The 18,999-nt window shown below is 37.3% G+C and overlaps 1 protein-coding gene across 2 annotated transcripts; it reads right to left on the reverse strand.

Moving 5' to 3' along the window:
- Positions 1–10,655: 10,655 nt before the first annotated feature.
- On the reverse strand, positions 10,656–16,907 carry MTERF1 (mitochondrial transcription termination factor 1). 2 transcript variants are annotated; one of them, XM_044245993.1, is made up of 3 exons: positions 16,848–16,907; positions 16,250–16,311; positions 10,656–11,903 (listed from the first exon to the last, which is right to left on the reverse strand). In XM_044245993.1, the coding sequence occupies exons 2-3, from the start codon at positions 16,279–16,281 to the stop codon at positions 10,736–10,738; spliced, it is 1,200 nt and encodes a 399-aa protein (XP_044101928.1). In that variant the 5' UTR covers positions 16,282–16,311; positions 16,848–16,907; the 3' UTR covers positions 10,656–10,735. The 2 variants fall into 2 exon arrangements, with proteins under 2 accessions (XP_044101928.1, XP_044101927.1); XM_044245992.1 differs by lacking the exon at positions 16,848–16,907 and adding an exon at positions 16,712–16,821.
- Positions 16,908–18,999: the final 2,092 nt, after the last annotated feature.

The raw sequence follows: 18,999 nt of genomic DNA on the forward strand, positions 1-18,999 counted from the left end.
TGAAGTCAAGGAGAGGATCTGGCAGTGGTAACTGAGTAAGTGCAAAGATATTGCTACAGAATATTTTTAAGCACTAAGTTTGTATAACAGACAAGAGGAGAGTTTCAACCTAAGTAGAAATGCAAAAAGTCCCCTAATTGTATCATTTCAGAACTGTTTGAGACAATTAAACAGCAGTATCTGTTTAAAAGGAATGCATAACCATTCAAGTAAACTGCTTTCGCATTCTTTAAACAGACATTAAATGAGCGGGTTGGGGGGGCGACTGTATACAAGAGTTCCCGGTTTATTTTCTTTCCAGCTTGAGGCTGACAGAACCTGAGATAAAACGGTACCCTACAAATTCTTTTTTGGTTTTTAAAGAAGTCTTTATTTAGTTTGAATTATCAGCCAGACTTACACCTAGCTGACTTCAGGAAACCGTGTAACCAAACCTCTGTCTGCAGTTCCCCCTGCAGTTCATGAAGTTCTGTGCACAAGTAAACACAGGGTGATTAGGACCAAATGGTAATTCTTTTACCAGTTATTAATTACTTTGACTTATTACTTAACCATGTAATTTACGCAGTTTTAATTGTTTATCAGTTATTCATCATACACATTAAGTTAAACTTTCATTCTGTGAGTCATTTTTCACATTTAGCTATATCAGTAAGCTGCCGCTGTGTGTACGGTCCTTCCATGAAGTGCAGTCCTGTAGCTTTGGTCAGGCTACACGGGCATTCTGAAGAAGCTGAACAGGTCTGAGAGATATATATTTAAATGTGCAGGGTGGGATAATGCTGATCAAAGTGCACTGATTTTGCTATAGATACTTCAGTAAATATTCAAAGTGCCATATGACAATCAGTATCCCTCAACTGCAGGAAAGCAAAAAGGAAGGGATGCCTCTCACTTGGGTGCATGCACCCTATTTTCCTTAGAAAATGAGGCTGTGTGTGGCTGCCAAGAGAGTAAATGCAATCAGGTTAGTAATCAAAGAAACACAGCACTTCTCCAGGGAGCATAGGACTCCATCAGAGGCCTGGCTCTTGCGGAAAAAAGGTTGATATCGAGGGGCGCCTGGGTGGCTCAGTGGGTTAAAGCCTCTGCCTTCGGCTCAGGTCATGATCTCAGGGTCCTGGAATCGAGCCCCCCATCGGGCTCTCTGCTCCACGGGGAGCCTGCTTCCCCCTCTCTCTCTGCCTGCCTCTCTGCCTACTTGTGATTTCTGTCTGCCAAATAAATAAATAAAATCTTAAAAAAAAAAAAGCTGATATCTAACTTTATCTGTACCTATGGAAGAGCAAGAAAAAACAGGGGCAGCTGCCCTCTTGATAAATTCTAGTCCTGGGGGAGAGGGTTCCCTGGAAAGTCTCTAGAATAAAAAAAAAAATGCTGATATTGTATGACAGATGGTAGCTACACTTGCAGTGAGCAGTCGAATCACTATGTTGTATACCTGAAACTAATATAGCATTGTGTGTCAACCATACTCCAATTAAAAAAAAAAAAAAAAGATGCTGGTATTAGTGCCAGAGCCTAACATTTGCCATAGCCCAACTTGAGTATCGGTCATTAGGTTGCAGGCCAAGGCAGGGGTTGAGTGGTACAGGGCTCATTACTGCTCTGCTTGAAGTTTATCCGGTGTGTGAGAATAAATCCATCCATGTTTTTTTCAGATGGCTTCCCAGGTCTGTTAATGCCTTTACTAAAAAGAGATGCTGTTTAATTCTTTTGCTTGTTTTGGGAGAATTTTGTTTATTTTTAAGTCATCTTTATGCTCAACATGGGGCTCAAACTCACCAACCCCAAGATCAAGAGTCACAAGTTCTACTGACTGAGGCAGCCAGGCACCCCTGATTCTTGATAATCAGTATAGAAATATAAAGTCAAATACATTTGTTCAATAGAATTGAAGAGTATCTAAATAAGCACACATACATACACCGAATTTAGTATCAGATAAAGATTGCACTTCAAGTCAATGTTGAATGGATAAATCATTCAACTTTACTGAAGAATAATTGAAGTATACTAAACTGCACACACTTAAAATATACAGTTTGATACATTTTCACATATGTAAACACTCACAAAACCTTCACTATAATGAAAATAATGTATATATACATCACCCCCAAAAGTCTTTGCCCCTTGGTAATGCCTCCTTCATGGTTTTCCCCACTCTACCCTACTGCCATCCCAGACAACAAAGGATCTACTTTCTGTCACTACAGATGAGTGAGCATTTTCTACAATTTTACATAAATTTAATCAAACATATTGTACATTTGTGTGTGTTTGTGTCTGGCTTCTTTTTTTAAAATGCAGGAATGTGGGGCTCAAACTCACAATTCTGAGATCAAGACCACAGATGAGATCAAGAGTTGGACACTCAACCGACTCAGCCACCCAGGTGCCTCTCTGGCTTCTTTCATTCCATGTAACTGAGATCCACTCAGGTTGTTGCATGTATTAAGAGTTCATTTTTTTGTGTGTTGCTGAGTAGTATTTCACTGCATGAATATATCACAATTTATTTTTCCATTCACCTATTGATGGATATTGGGTTGCTTCCAGGTTTTGGTTAAGAACATGTATGTACAAAGTCTTTTTATAGACATAAAGCAGGCAATGTTACTATCAATGTAGAATTCAAACCAAAACAGGGGTGCCTGGGTGGCTCAGTCAATTAAGTGTCTGCTTTGACTCCGGTTGTGATCTCAGGGCCTTAGGATCAAGCCCCCATATCGGACTCCCTGCTCACTGGGGAGCCTGCTTCTCCATTTCCCACTGCCTCTCCCCCTGCTTGTGCTCTTGCTCTGTATCTCAAATAAATAAAACCTTAAATAAAAAAGAATTCAAAGCAAAATGCATTAACCAGGACAAGCAAGAACTTTATACTGATGTTTACAAAAAGATAACAGTCAAAAACCTTTAGCTAAGCCTTCACAGCAACTTTCCGTTATTGTCAAGGATCTATCATGAACAAGATACCAGTCCTAGCTGATTTTACAGGCAAGTTCTGCCAATCATTAGGGGATAGGAAGTGCCCACCATTTTCAAATGGTTCCAAAGCATAGGCCAAAAAAAAAAAAAAAAAGTAATAATCTTCCAAATTAATTTTATGAGGTTGGCACAATTCTGATCCAAAAACCTGATAAAATGTTAATCTCCCTCCCCCTAAAACACAAAGAAACTACCCATGGAACTTCCTTAATAAGGTGAGAGGGACAGGAAACCTGTAGACCACTTCCCCTTTGTGAATACTAATGAAAATTCCTAAGTCAAGTATCAGTAAATTGAATATGACATAGGTTTTATTTCCATAAAACAAAGGATAACATGAAGAAACCAACTGATGTCATTCATTAATGGATTGAAGAGGTGATTTTTAAATTTTTTTTCAAAAATTATCATTTCTCTCTGATTTAAAAAAAAAAAAAAAAACCTCCTTGTGGACTAAGAAGAAAAGGATATTTCCTCAACTGCATGATAAGTAGGCTAGGTGCGACTTTGTTTCAGTGTACTGTTTGAAGGCTTTTATAATGATTCTATATTCTCAGAGAATAAATTTATTTCCATTGTAAAATAAAAAGAAGGTAATGACTGTAGGCATAAATTGAAGGTAACTTGACAGATGTGAAGGTGGCACAGATATTAAAAATGGACATGGAAGAACTATTATACAATCATATTAGAATTTTTCACAATTAACATAAAGTAGTTCATGAACATAAGCTCATTAATCTTCACACAATATTGCTATTAAGGAAAAACAAATTCCAAATATCTGTCTGATTAATAGTGAGACTGAGACAGAAAATGGGATTCTATCAAATGTTTTCTTTCTACCAAATTCCACTCAGAAATTAGTCCAAAGGCTAAAAAAGAAATTCTATACACAATTTGGGGTTTTTTTTTCCTTTTATTTAAAACCCTTGTGAATGGAGAGAGAAAAGTGTGAAATCAAAAAGGTAGACATCAGCTATCTTCAAAAGACCAGAGGAAAGTGAAGATGCAAGACTGTCATTAGGGGGATACTAGAAACATGAAAATAAGTAAGAAGATACAGATGGCTTGATATAACATTCACCATGAGTGCCTTCCTCAACACCCCAAAACTGATCCTATGGCAGCTGTCCTGTCTCAGGTTCCTGAGTCAACAGGGAATAAACTAAGGAATGAATGAACAGCCTCAGTTCAAAAACCTCTTGACTAATTTAGAGCACCCATCTCCCAAGCAACAGGTGGCCAATCAAACCCCAGACCTCATCCTTCCAGAGATGATCCCTTGAGGACTATGATAAGTGAGTCACAGCTCAACTCTTCCCTCCCCAGCGTTGGGCAACCAGGCTTCTGCTTTGATCTCTTCCCAAAATCCAATAAACAGTCCTGCTATCCTACCTTGTTTGCGCCAAGTTCTTTCTGAACTGTGTAACAGCTGCCTATTAGTAAAGTCTCTGGCTAGAATTCTGCCGTCTCCACTAAATCATACTGTTGGTATAATGTGTGGAATATTATGGTGCACAGGGAAGGAGCCAATAGTCTGGTTTATCACATGAAAGCCATACTCTTGGATCTTTAGCTGCAGACCATGTACCCACCTGGGCCTTAGAAGCATATGGTTTAAGGAGAGAAATAATTGGTTTAACAGTGATGAACTCTTACAAATAATACTGATTTTTTATTCCTTCCTGCTATGTTCATGATGAAAAACTAATTTTTCTTTAATCTTTGCTATTGTCCTGATTCCTGCAGTTATGTGAAAGTCCTCATGTTTACACCATTAATTTAGAATCCACAAATAATTTCTATTTAAAAAATGAAGTTTTTTGAAAGACCACTTACTTTGAAAGACCAACAACATCAGTTATGGATCAACTAATCAAACAATGTGTATCAAATAATCTCAAAAGATGGTTTGATTCTGCTGACAACTTCAGAAAGTTAAGAATATTCAGGTTTCTTGTTGTTATTGTTTTGGGAGTTTGGGGAGTTTGTTTGCTTTTTTTTTTTAAATAAAGAAGTTACCAGAAGGAAAAAAAAATGAAGTTTTGCAGATACATCTGATATTTGGAGAACAGCAAAATGCAGCATTAACATTCACATTTTCAAGAGCAAAATCTCAACTTATGAAGTATACCAATGGTAAAAAGAAAATGATATTATATATAATGTTGTGGAATACTGAACTAATTTGGGCCTTTTCAAAAAATTAGTAATGTACTAAAAATTACTCACTGTTTAATAGTAAGAGATTGACTAGAGAAATTCTAGTTTATCCAAATGACAGAATTTCATGCAAACATTAAAATTTGTTATAGGTGAATACTTAATTAACTGTAATTAATTGATTACTAAAAATACTTAATACATTCAGGAGCTATTAGGTTTTATTTATTTTTTTTTTATTTTTTTTTAAAGATTTTATTTATTTATTTGACAGAGAGAGATTACAAGTAGGCAGAGAGGCAGGCAGAGAGAGAGAGGAAGAAGCAGGCTCCCTGCTGAGCAGAGAGCCCGATGCAGGACTCGATCCCAGGACCCTGAGATCATGACCTGAGCCGAAGGCAGCGGCTTAACCCACTGAGCCACCCAGGTTTTTTTTAAAAGCAACTTATAAAATGCATAGGTTGGTCTCAATTTTAATATATATGCCACATACCTACTCATATTACATCCATGGACAGATATATTCTGGGAAAACACACACACACACACACACAAGAAAAGTCACAAAATGCTAATCAGTTATCTCTGGGCGATAAGGTTATAGTTTTTCCTTTTTTGTGATTCATTTATTTTCCCCTTTTTCCCATTATAAATATGGATTTTATTTTTACTCATGAAAAAATATTACTTAAAATTTTACTTAAAATTTTGTAAAATTTTATAATTTTTAAAATTCATATAACTTTTATAAAGTTTTAAAAGAAGAATTGACTGTCCCTCAGACTCAAACCTTAAAAGTATGACATGTTACTCTTGCCTGACAGGCATTATCCATGTTGTTACAAAGGAGATGTCCCTCCCCAACCTTCCAAAGATGTGCTGTGTTGTACTGCTGTGCATCCAACTTCTCATTGGCCACAACTGCTGTTCTGTCACCTACTGCCATCTCAGGTATAATCATGGCCAATTAAGGACCAACATATAGATATATATGTCTAGGGTCCCCTCTTTTTTAATGTTCTTTTGTATTTACTGTAAACATGAAGAGAATAGAGCAAATACTAGAGAAGGGATTTTCAATAATTTTTGGATGTAAAGCTTAAAACTTAAAATTATATTTACTCCCCCCAACCACCCCAACTCAACAGATACTGTTTAATTTCATATATGCTGATCCTAGAGATATATCCTCTATATGCTTATATATAGATAGAGAGGAGGGGTATAGAGGGAGGTGTATCAGCATATACAGGTATAATCCTCGTGACAAATAACCCCTTTTGCCTCTCCATCAATACTGTTTTTTAAATTGAAGTATAAAAACATACAATGTTATATTTGATGTACAAGGATTCAACAGATCTATACATTACTCAGTGTTCCCCATGGTAAGTGTGGTCATCATACAATGTTAGAAATTATTACTGACTATATTCCCTATGGTATATTTTTCATCCCTATGACTTATCTATTTCATAACTAGAAGTTTGTACCTCTTAATCCTTTTTATGTATTTTGCTCATGTCCCCACCCCACTCAACTCCCCTCTTACAACTGCCAGTTTGTTCTCTGTATTTAAGAGTCATTTGGTTTTATTTGGTTAAGATTCCAAATACAAGTGAAACCATATGATACTTCTCTTTGACTTATTTCTTAGTATAATATCCTCTAGGTCCCTCCATGTTATCATAAATGACAAGATCTCATTTTTATCCATTTATTTATCAATGGACACTTAGGTTGCTTCTGTATCTTGGCTATTGTAAATAATGCTGCAGTAAACATAGGGGTGCATATATCTTTTCAAATTAGTGTTTTCATCTTCTTTGGGTAAATACCCAGCAGTGGAATTACCAGATCATATCATATCTCTAATTTTCTGACGAAACTCCACACTGTTTTCCACAGCGGTTACATCAATTTATAGTCCCACCAACAATGCACAAAGATTCCCTTTCCTCCACATCCTCACCAACACTTGCCTTTTTGATACCAGCCATTCTGACTGGTGTGAGGTGATATCTAATTGTGGTCTTAATTTGCATTTCTCTAGTGATTAGTGATGTTGAGCATCTTTGCATGTATCTGTTGGCAATCTGTAGGTCTTCTTTGGAAAAATGTCTATTCAGGGGGTTTGCCCGTTTTTAATGGGATTGTTTTAATTTTGGGGTGTTGAGTTGTATTAAGATCTTTATATGTTTTTAATATTAACCCCTTATCAGATATATCACTTGCAAATCTCTCCCCCATTCACTAGGTTCTCTTTTTGTTTTGTTGGTTTCCTTTGCTGTGCAAAAGCTTTTTATTTGGGTGTCATGCCAATAGTTTATTTTTGCTTTTGTTTTCCATGCCTGAAGAGATATATCCATAAATATGTTGCTAAGGCTGATACCAAGAGATTACTGCTTATGTTTTCTTCCAGGAGTTAATGGTTTCAGATCTCACATTTAGGTCTTTAATCTATTTTTAATTTATTCTTGTTTATGGGGTAAGAAAGTGGTCCAGTTTCATTCTTTTGCATGTGACTGTCTAGTATTGAGCCAAATAATCTTTTGTCTCCTCTGCTACCCACCTCCCTCAAATTCCTTATAAACTTTTTAGATTCCAAAGAAATGACTCAGAAAATGGTTCTCATAAAATTCAAAATATGAAGGGAATTAATACTTGGTTAACAATAACAATATTTACTCCCATTAATGCCACTGTACCCCTATAATGGATTATTATTTGGGAAGAAAAAGTAATGAAATACTGGTATATGCTACATGGACAAAACTTGAAAACACATGCTAAGTAAAAGAAGACTGTCACAAAAAAACACGTATTGTATGATTCCATTTATTTGAAATGTCCAGAATAAGCAAATTTAGAGAGAGAAAAAGATCACTGATTGCTTAGGCCTAGGGAAGGGAAGGTAATGGGAATTTAACACAAATGGGCATGATTTCTTTTAGGGAGCAAACACATGTCCTAATTTGATTGTGATTATTACACAGCTCTATGAATTAAATATATATATATATATTGAATAATTTGGTGAGTTATATGTGAATTATTTATCAATGAAGCTGTTTTGTAGAGTATTGTAACTTTATCATACTGTCACTGAACAGTTAGTACCTACAAAAACACTTAATAGACTCTGTGTCATCTGATTTTTGCCAACTCTTCAAGGTCAAATTTTTAATGTTAAAGATGAGAAAAGAAGTTCAGTGAAATTGAAACATTTACACATACAGAGCTAATCAGAAATGATGCCCAGATATATCACTCTAAAGAAGTATCTCTCTAAAGCCCATGTTTTCTTAACCCTGCCATGCTTGCCATCAGATAGTGTACTGGCAATAATTTTAAGTACCATTGACATCAAACGGACTTCAAAAAAACAGGCATTTTGTTTCTATAGGTGGCAGGAAAAAGTTTTTTTGAAGTATCATTTAGGAAATGAGGCTTCAAAGGTTTAGCGCCATTGTTATTTAATTCAAAATCTACATTTGGAAAACAAATGTCTCTGGAAAACACCTGGAAGTAATTAAGATCATATAATTTGTCACTTGTCTTTCAATTTATATCAGAGCAAGGTTGTGAATGTCTGGAAAATACAGACATCACCTGATTTGTCATTTTTTAAGTCAGTGCATCTAAAATTCCTTGTTCTTTATTTACATTAGATAAAATGCACATCAAATATAAAAATATAGAAACTACAACCATTTCTTTAAGCTACATTAAGTAAAAATACTTCTTTATTTAGATTTTATTACTTACACTTCATTTTTTATACAGACATTTAGAGGTCTTTAAAAACAACTTGCTAGTCATTCCAGAAAGATATGTGGATAAAACAGGTAATTACAAGAGGAAGAAAAACATATACTAAAAGAACCACATGATTGTGACTCCTCCCACTATATTCATCTATTTGCTGCTATAACAAATTGTCACATACTCAATGGCTTAAAAACAACACAAATTTATTATCTTATAGTTCTGGTCAGAAGTTTGACAAGTCTCAGTGGGCTAAATTCAAAGTCCTAGCAGGGCTGTGTTCCTTTCTGGCGTCACCAGGGGGAGAATGTTTCCTTGCCTTTTGCATTTTCTCAGAGGCCACCTGCATTCCTTGGCTCATGGTCCCTTCCTTCTTCAAAGCCAGTAAATAGGGCCAATTCCTTATGTCATATCTCTCTTACATTTTAAGAACCCATATGGTAACACTGGCCCCACACAGATAATTTGGAGTCATCGCCCTATCTTAAGGTCCTTAACGTAACTGCATCTGCAAAATTCTTTTCCAATGTAACAGAACAGATTCAGATTCTGGGAGTTCAGACACTGACATCTTTGGGTGGCCATTTTTCTGCCCATCATAGTTGCTGTTGTCTTTAAAGAAATCAAGATATTCCCACAGTAAATTAACCCTACCTTGGAGGGAAAGGGGAACATACTAATGGTTTAAATGAAGAAAGCAGAACTTGAGAGGAAAAGACCTCCTTTTTGGTTTGTCAAATTTTTACTGACATTCTATTTTGAAGATGAACCACAATTAGATATGTGGCAGTAACAGGAAAAATCAGGTGCAATTCAAAACCCTGAGAGGAAACAGAACTATACAAATGAATCTGTTGATTTTTTAATCTGAACAGAAACCCAAAAAAGCTTATTTTGTACTTTCTTTCTACATATTGTTCCACCCTGGCACTCAGGAACTACCATTCATATGACAGCCAAAGGTCTACAGCATATAACCAGATGTTGTATTAATTCGAACTAGAAAAAGGTAGCTGGGAAGACTATACTAGAGCATAATGACCATGAGTTTTTTTGAACCTTTAAAATAAAATATCTAAAGAATCATTATGTATGTATATACGGTTAAGAAACCAGGGGCGCCTGGGTGGCTCAGTGGGTTAAGCTGCTGCCTTCAGCTCAGGTCATGATCTCAGGGTCCTGGGATTGAGCCCCGCATCGGGCTCTCTGCTCGGCAGGGAGCCTGCTTCCCTCTCTCTCTGCCTGCCTCTCCATCTACTTGTGATTTCTCTCTGTCAAATAAATAAATAAATAAAATTTTTTAAGGATTTTATTCATTTGACAGAGATATCAAGTAGGCAGAGAGGCAGGCAGAGAGAGAGGGAAGCAGGCTCCCTGCCGAGCAGAGAGCCCGATGTGGGGCTCGATCCCAGGACTCTGAGATCATGACCTGAGCTGAAGGCAGAGGTTTAACCCACTGAGCCACCCAGGCACCCCAATAAATAAAATCTTTAAAAAAAAAAAAAAAAAGAAACCAAAGCTCTCCTTTTTGAAAGGCTCAAATTCAAAATGAAGTATCACTACATTGTTAAGACTGATACTTTTTATTTTTATTTTTTTTTAAGATTTTACTTATTTATTTGACAAAGAGAGATCAAAAGTAGGCAGACTGAGAAGGGGGAAGCAGGCTCACTGCTGAGCAGAGAGCCCGATGTGAGGCTCTATCCCAGGACCCTGGGATCATGGCCCGAGCTGAAGGCAAAGGCTTTAATCCACTGAGCTATCCAGGTGCCTCAAGACTGACACTTTTTTAATTTTCCAGAACAATGTTCTATTCAATGTTTAACTTTTTCAGTTTAGCTTTGTATCTTTTTTGACTCCAAGATAACAGAGCGATGTTTGATGTACTTAAGTTATAGCCAGCATTTACCAATTCTTTGATTCGACTTTTTAAAGTATTTATGCTTGAATCCAAAATCCGAGGATTTTCAATTATTTGTGATATGCTGAGTTTTTCTTCTATGAGGCAGTCTAATTTATCATTGAATTTTTTCTCTCCCAAGAAGATAACATCTGGATAGCGTAAGATAAACTTATGTATCTCTTCTTCAGTACACCCAAGAAAAAGCAGCTTCTCTTTGATATTTGTGTAGTTTCTGTTGACATAGTCATTGGAAAGGTCTAGAATTTTAGCTCCTGGACCACAGAGCAGAACAAGCAGCTTCTCATTGTTCAAGCTGAAAGTTGACTGTAAAAACTCAATGTTAGTTTTTACCCGTTTGGTACTCTGAATTAAGATGAAAGGGTTTTTTAAAATTATCTTCCTAACAAAATCTCCGGGCTTATTGTAACCCAAAGACAAAGAGACTTCTTGCAAAAACTCAATCATCTGTTTATTCAGATCTAGACTGTTTGAGAAGGTACGTGGGGCATTGGTCAATAATCGAGAAAGGCATTTATGGGTCAATCCAACTGAATAGAAGAACTTTATATTATTCTCTAAGTTTAGGTTATTACTAGACCGAAAAAAAGATTCGGGAGAACGTTCCAAAATATTTATAATTTCAAGGTCTGATGTCATAATTTTTCTCCACAGATCCCACCGTTCTGAAAGACTTTCAGGTGTGCGTGTTATGGCTCGTGGATATCTTGATATAACGCTAGCAATCACTTCTTTGCTAGCTCCTTTGGACAGAAGGAACATCTTCAGCTCTTGCTCTTTAGTTCCCGTCCTATTAAAAACTCCAGGCTGTCGTTTTTTCGCCATATCAACATCTACTCCCATTGTAAGTAAGTTATTCAGTAATTTTTCATTCTCCAAAGACTCGCTGTTGGCATTACCACACTTCACACTAAAAAGTCTAAATGAAACTGATTTAAGGAGGATTTCTGCTGAAAATCGGATCATCCAACATCTTGAACCAAAGAGAAAGTTACTTCTCATACACAGTAAGTTTCTTGGTGGTATAACGGTCAGGTATCCCAAACCTTTTGGAATGCTGTATAAAACAACATACATAATATTATGCAAATGCTTATGTTAAACAGCTAAAAAGCCATATTAAGGTCCTGTAAGCATCATGGCCCTTTCTATGAGAGTATGTATAGCTCCAGCTCTCTTGTGCTGCAGTAACAATTCAGCCACTGCACTCCCACTCTCCAGTTTACGCCTTCTGATTATCTGTGGGCCTGGGGCTGCTTCCATTCTTAATGTGAAGAAAAGCAATATAAGCATCATCACTGTCCTCCAACTATTCCTGCCTTTATTTTGCTCTTTATATTTGGACTTGCCTGTTTGCTACCAAAACCAGTTGCCCCTCCCTACCTCTGCTTTATCCTCCTAGTTTTCAAACCTTTGGCTTATTCCTCTTAACCAATGCTTTCGATTCTGCCTTGTCTTCCAACTTCCCGATCTTTGGCCTTGCTTCCACCCACAGATACCAGACTACTTTGCCCCTGTTCCCTCTTCCTGGTTCCTCAAACTCTAAATATAGCCTTTAAAATCAACACTCCAGACTATCTAATTTCCACCTTAAACACCTTTTTCTAGACTCATGGTTCTCTTTAAACCCATGCTATCATTAGTCTTAATTCTTAGCTTTATATAGACCTCTGGTCGACAGTTCCCAATCTCAATCTCCACGTCCTTCAGTTTACCCTATTGCCCCCTGGGTTGTAACCAACTATTCCAAACCAATTTTTATCTTCAAAATGATTTAGCTGCACTTTTTAATCTACATAGTAGAACTGTGCTGAGAGCCCTTTGAAAAGTGACTTTTACCATCCTCTACAACCCTTCCACATTATAAAAGATGAACCCAGGGCTCTCTGTATCTGTATCAGAACACATAACTTCAGGCAAGTGACTAAAACCTCAACAACTCATTTTCCTAATCACTTAGAAATGGGGCATAAAATGTATGAATTTATATATGATAATATTCATAGGTATCTACTAAAACAAGTATCTGCATTTATAGGAAATACTTTATCAGGAAAGCAACAGAAAAATTTTCATCTGTTACTCAATTTGTCAGATGATTTGTGTTCTTAAGCTAACTGTGGTCTGAGTCATAAAACAACATATATATTTTTTAATTGTACTTCTTCCTTTTTGACTATATAGCTGTGACAAACTTAGCTCTTAATTTCTAATTACTAACAGGCTCTTATCACTTAAAGGACACACCTCCCCTCTCATCTCCTAATTAAACGTAAAATAGGGGCATCTGGGTGGCTTAATCAGTTAAGTGTCTGCCTTTGGCTCTGGTCATGGTCCCTGGGTCTGTGACCGAGCCCCACATCATCGGCTCCCTGCTTAGCGGCAAGCCTGCTTCTCCCTGTGCCTGACGCTCTTCCTGCTTGTGCTCTCTCTCTGTCAAATAAACTAATAAAATCTTAAAAAATAAAAAAATAATTAAAAATAGAAATAGATGGTTCCAACTCAACACTAATATCTCTGGGTTTGAGATACTGTTTTCAAGATTGGTATTTATTTATAAAGCCTCTCTGTGTCTGCCCTTTTAATTACACTATTTTTTAAAAAGATTTTATTTTTAAGTAATCTTTATACCCAACGTGGGTCTCAAACTCACAACCCCCAGATCAAGAGTCGCACGCTGCGCTGAATGAGCCAGCCACCCATCCCTCAGTTGTATCAATGTAACAAGAACTTCAGAGTATGCCTAGAGGCAGGAAACTCCCTGATATCTCAGGCAATCTACAGATCTTCGAAGAATTAGAAAAAGATTCCCAAACTATAGAATCAAGTAACATTCAAACAAAAATTCAAGACCCTCACAAAATAAACATCAAACAGCAGCACATTTTAGACTGCCCTATACTGAGTTCACTATTATATCTCTATAATACCATATACTACACTTTTAACTACATATTCTTCCAGAAATGCATGAATTTAGAATTTTAAAAACAAGATCTTCATTCTGACTAAAGAATGAAGGCTCTACTTGTACAGCTCAACATCTGTTCTCTCTTCCAGATGCGCAAGGGTGACCTCTACTGGATAATGGTACAGAACACTGACAGTGGTAGGTAAGACCTGTGCTTTGGGAAGAGGGGTGAAAGATGATCCAATGAGATATAGGAAGCAAGCTGTGAAACTCCAATTTATATCTGTCTTAGCCTTTTAAAAATTCCATTTTATAAGTTTTATATATACAATGTAATAGTTGGAAGCATATGTATAAAACCTATTTTACTGAGAATGTACACAATCAAAAGTCTGAAGACAACTACTCTAGACAACAAACTCTTGAAATGACTAACAGGCTGAGCATGCCACAGAAAGTTCAAAATGAACTGTATTAACAGACTAACAGTGAAAATATATGCCAGATTTCTTAACAAAGGAGTCATAAAATCTATTAAGGTTTCTCCTGAATCTATGTCTTGTGAATAATTCACTCTCTGCGGAAATATCTTTCACATGAATTAACATGTCTAAAACCAAACTGAATATCTTTCCCAGCCCCCAAACTAGCCCTCTTCTGTTAGTGGAATCCCTACCACTATCCTAATAGTCACTCATGATAAAAATCTAAAAGTGATGATTTTCTTCTTCTTCCTCAATCCCAGTCATTGAATCATGTAAGTTCAGCTTCTTCAGCATCTTCAGTAGTATCTCTCATCTTTGCTGTTCTCCCTCACCCAAGCTGTAACAGCCACCTAACCTGCTGCTTCTCTGACATCAGTCACGCAAAATTGCCACCATAGGATACATTTGAAACTAAGAAGTGATTACATCCCTTACTCCCTGATTGAAGGCCTTTGTAGCTCTTCCTAGAAAGCAAAATCTTCACAAACACCTTCAAAACTCTCACCACACCATTCCAACTACCTTCCTAGCTATCTGTTCTATTCTACAACCTCACAACCAGGTATTATTGTCTCTCAGACCTCAAATTCTAAACATTCTTGACCATTTTTGTCTCCCTGCCTTTGGGGAAGCTTTTCTTTCAAAAAGGCCCATCCTCCCATATCTATCCATAGTTCAAGGTCTCATTCAAATAATACCTTCCCACGAGAATATTTAACTTAACAAATACTGCTGAAGTGAATCATTTGTTTTGTAACTTATTACTAAAGAATCTAAAATGTACAGGTGCCAGGGTGGCTTGGTCAGTTAAGCATCTGTCTTTGGCTCAGGTCATGATCCCAGGTTCCTGGGATCAAGCCCTGCCATTAGGTTCTCTGCTCAGTGGGGAGTCTGCTTCTGATCAAGCCCTGTGTGGGGCTCCTGCTCAGTGGGAAGTCTGCTTCTCACTCTCCCTCTGCCCCTGCCCCCACCTTGTGCTCTTTCTCTCTTACTGTTTGTGTGCATGTGAGGAAATGCAGAAAATTCCCAAATACCCCAGCTGGGGATTTGGCACCATCCACCATATGCTTTAACCCAGCATTTTCACTTCTTTAAAATTATCCAAAGAAATAAAAGGACAATACACATTTCTTATTAAAAAGGGTAACTATCCTAAATATTTGCTTTGGCAGAAAAGAAACCCACCAACAGAAAGATTCATAAATTGTGATACATCTATGTAACATAATACTGTACAACCTGATTTCTTTATAAAGAGGCATAACTAACAAAATGGAAAGATATCCAAGATATTCTAAGTGGCAAATCACATAACCGTACAGATAAAATAGTTATCACTTATATAAAGAGGGGGCATTAATGTATACAAAGAGGTTAAAAAGGTAGTAAGAGTTATCTCTGAGAGATTAATGGGGGCTATGTACTGTTCCTGAAATACTGTGACACTATTTAATAAATATGTTATTTTGCAACCAGATAAATTAAGAACAAATTAAATTGGCTTAGGAGTGCAGAAAGTACCGGGAAATATGTTACCTTTATCAGTTTTTCAGTTTTCTATACAAAAAAAGTTAAACCTGAAAAATACTATTTTACTTTTAGCACCTGATCCACATTCAAAACATTCCTGTAACATCTGGCATGGTAATAAATACATAAGCAGCCTAATGCAAAAAGTTATCAACTGTCTCAAACTACAAATTTAAAAAATAAGTAATATTCCAAAATTTATTTCAGTTTGTCTCTCAATTCGCTCTTTAATTAACTAAAGCCATTATTCCAAGGACTAAAGTACAAAATTAACAAATACAATGAAAACCTCTGCACTCAAAACTTGTAAGGCCTAAGGAATAAAGGAGGATTTCCTTGTTCTCTGCTGCACAATTCGCTTGATAAAGAAACTTTAATGGAGACGGCTAATCACTGCCCAGGGGACTACATTCCAGTTGGGCCTTCTTTTGATAAAACACGGGAAGTTTGGAGATCTTACAGCAATCCATTTCTCACCTAATTTGTCTTAAAGAGAGAGGATGTTGCATTTCTCCTGAAGAGCTGGAAAAGAGTTGTCCCTAAAAATGGCAAAAAAAAAAAAAAAAAAAAAAAAGGTGGGGGGAGGACACAATATCGTCAGCACTTCGTGATACAGAATAAAGAAATCGATCCCAGCTAACACTGCATAACGTTCTTGTGAGAAGCGTCACCTCTCATGTACTAAGCATCTCTCAGAGGTACCAAAAGGAAAACAGCAAGCACACGCCCCTAAGTATTAATGGGAAAAGGCAGCGTAGTCACGCACTTGATTTGTAAAACCAGAGCTAAATGCTTCCCATATTTTGTCTTACTTGAACCCCACAACTTAAAAGGCAGGGATTATTCCTAAAATTAGAAAATCGGGAAAAAGGCCGAGCTCTGCGACAAGTTGATGTTAGTTCACTGAAGTTAATACAGATACTCCACGGATTCCATTACTTGGGTTCTTCCCATCCTTCTTCCTCCCCAAAACCGACTCTCCAAGGCGCTGCGTGGGAAGAGAACTCCACCAAACAACAAAATCACCCGGACCCACTTCTACAAAGAAAAAGCACAAGCGCAACGAGCCACAGACCTCAACCGGCACTGTATTAATAGTCCAGAGTCGCCTTTACCTCCGCCTCTACGGCCTGGGGCGGGACCGAGAAACGGAAATGAACAATACTAACTTCCGGTCGCGTACAGGTGACGTAGCCTTCTTTGCGCCCCCCGGCGGCCGCGCGACAAGCCGGACCCGAAGAGCCCAGTAGGGGGCAGCAAGAGACCATGGTGAACGCTGGGAACGGGTCGGCTGGGGCTGAGTTTGGAGCAAGGCAGGACTCTGGGCTTCTCTGACGCAGGGACCTGGGGCGGAGGATGGCTGCGGAGGTCCCTTGCCCAGTGGCAACGTGCAGTAGGAAAGTTGCTATTATATACATGAATTTTGCATCCCGATAGGGTAATAATGCTTATTAATATGGTTAACATGCCGGTAAACTCCTCGGCGTTTGGTGTTGGAAGACGCGTGCAATTTGGGACTCTTCTAAAAAGAGTCCCAAATTCTCTTTTTTGAGCTACTGGGAAATCCTGGAGTGTGGCTGCTAGTCCGATTTCAGCTTTCAGCATTCAGGCTAGGAAGCAATTATGATAAACTTCGATTTAACTGCTTGCAGCATGAATTACTTATGCCCCTGAAGTTGTGACGAGCCTAGGCTATTTAAAGTTTCAACAGAAACTTAATCTCCACAGCAGAAGCATTTTTGTCACCCTTGAAGCGTTATTTATTTAAACTTTCCTGGTCCTGTCCGTCTCACTTGACTGGAGGGGGTAGCAATGCAATTCCGTTACCTCCAAAAGAAAGATTATACATAAATTAATGAAATAACCACCAAGCTGCCAGGTTATCTTCTGGAGCAAGTGATTTGGTCTTTAGAAGAACAAAAAGTGGGGGAGAGGTTGATCCTGAATTCTACTGCAAGGAAGAATTTCCTGCTTTACCTACTCCATGTGGGAGCATATGACAAATTTTTCTTTATCTCATTTCTGCACCGATTAATGTTTTCTCTTAGCTCTGTCCCTTAGACTACGAGCTAACTAGTATATTGTCACTTTGTTTTGAATTAATGTTCTGTTTTATTGGCTTATAAGGGTAAAGAGTTACCTTTAAATTTACAATAATCAGCCTTTCTGTTGAGTGAAATTACTCACTGCTGTCCCTCCAGGTAAAATGTAGTCCTGAAATGTTAGAAATGGTCTTTATGTGAATTTCTAAAATCTATTTCTGCATGGAAGGAGCTCCTATATCTGAGTTTGAATTTACTGTTATATTTAAATATATAAACTTACATGCATAAATATATAAATATTATATTTATAAGCTACATTATGATCAACATAAAACAATAAAATCTATTTTAGGAATCACTGAACTTCAGACTGGAGAAGACCTTTGAGATTGTGAATCCCTCATTATGAATGAGACATTGAAACCCTTACATTAGAAGTCAGCAAGAGAATACATATGCTGTATCTCCTTAACCAGTAAGTCTTCTATGATTTATACCACATGCACTCACATAGATTATCAAAGGTTAGTTCAGACTTTCTTAGGTGACATCACTTAAGTTTGTTTTTAGTGGTAAGTGTAGGTAAAGGGAGATAGCACAAAGGAAAGAGTACTTCAGACTCAATCCCCTAACATAGGCCAGGGAAAGTTTTTAAGGGGACTAAGAAGAGAAAGGAGTGGTGTTGAGACATATAGATTTGGGGATTTATTGGTGCCTACACACTTAAATTTTTTGCTCCTTCACATGTTGCAAGTCCATTTAGCATGTTAAATCTCTACTCATGTGCCTGGTTTTTAGTATTATAATGAAGGGTATAGTTGGTGAAAAGCCAGGGCCAGGGGTCCACCTGGGTACAGACTAGTTTGGTTCAGACTTCACCTGTCTTTGTAGTTCAGTCCCTCCTTGAGGTAATCATCCTGCTTCCACATTCCTGCAAGATATGCTACTCAAGGTGCATAAAGTTTTAGCTGTCCAGGAAGGCTAGATTTCACAGTCAGGATTGTGTCAAGTCCAGTCTGTGCCATGTCTCACTAGAAGCTGTTCTAAATTTGTCATCTTTCAAATTTTTTATAAAATATAAAGTAACTCAGTTTTTAAGTTAAATTTGTTTTCTTACATATCTGTGTTACAGTTCTCTTTTCTGAAACCATGGTAATATTAGATGGCATATGCATTTTTAAA

This window comes from Neovison vison, chromosome 4 (assembly GCF_020171115.1).
Source record: "Neovison vison isolate M4711 chromosome 4, ASM_NN_V1, whole genome shotgun sequence".
NCBI classification, from domain to species: Eukaryota; Metazoa; Chordata; class Mammalia; order Carnivora; family Mustelidae; genus Neogale; species Neogale vison.

Coding starts and splice junctions, on each gene's coding strand:
- MTERF1 (XM_044245992.1), bottom strand. Junction 11,904..16,249: donor CTCTCTTTAAGACAAATTAG/GTGAGAAATGGA, acceptor TGTTTTATACAG/CATTCCAAAAGGTTTGGGAT.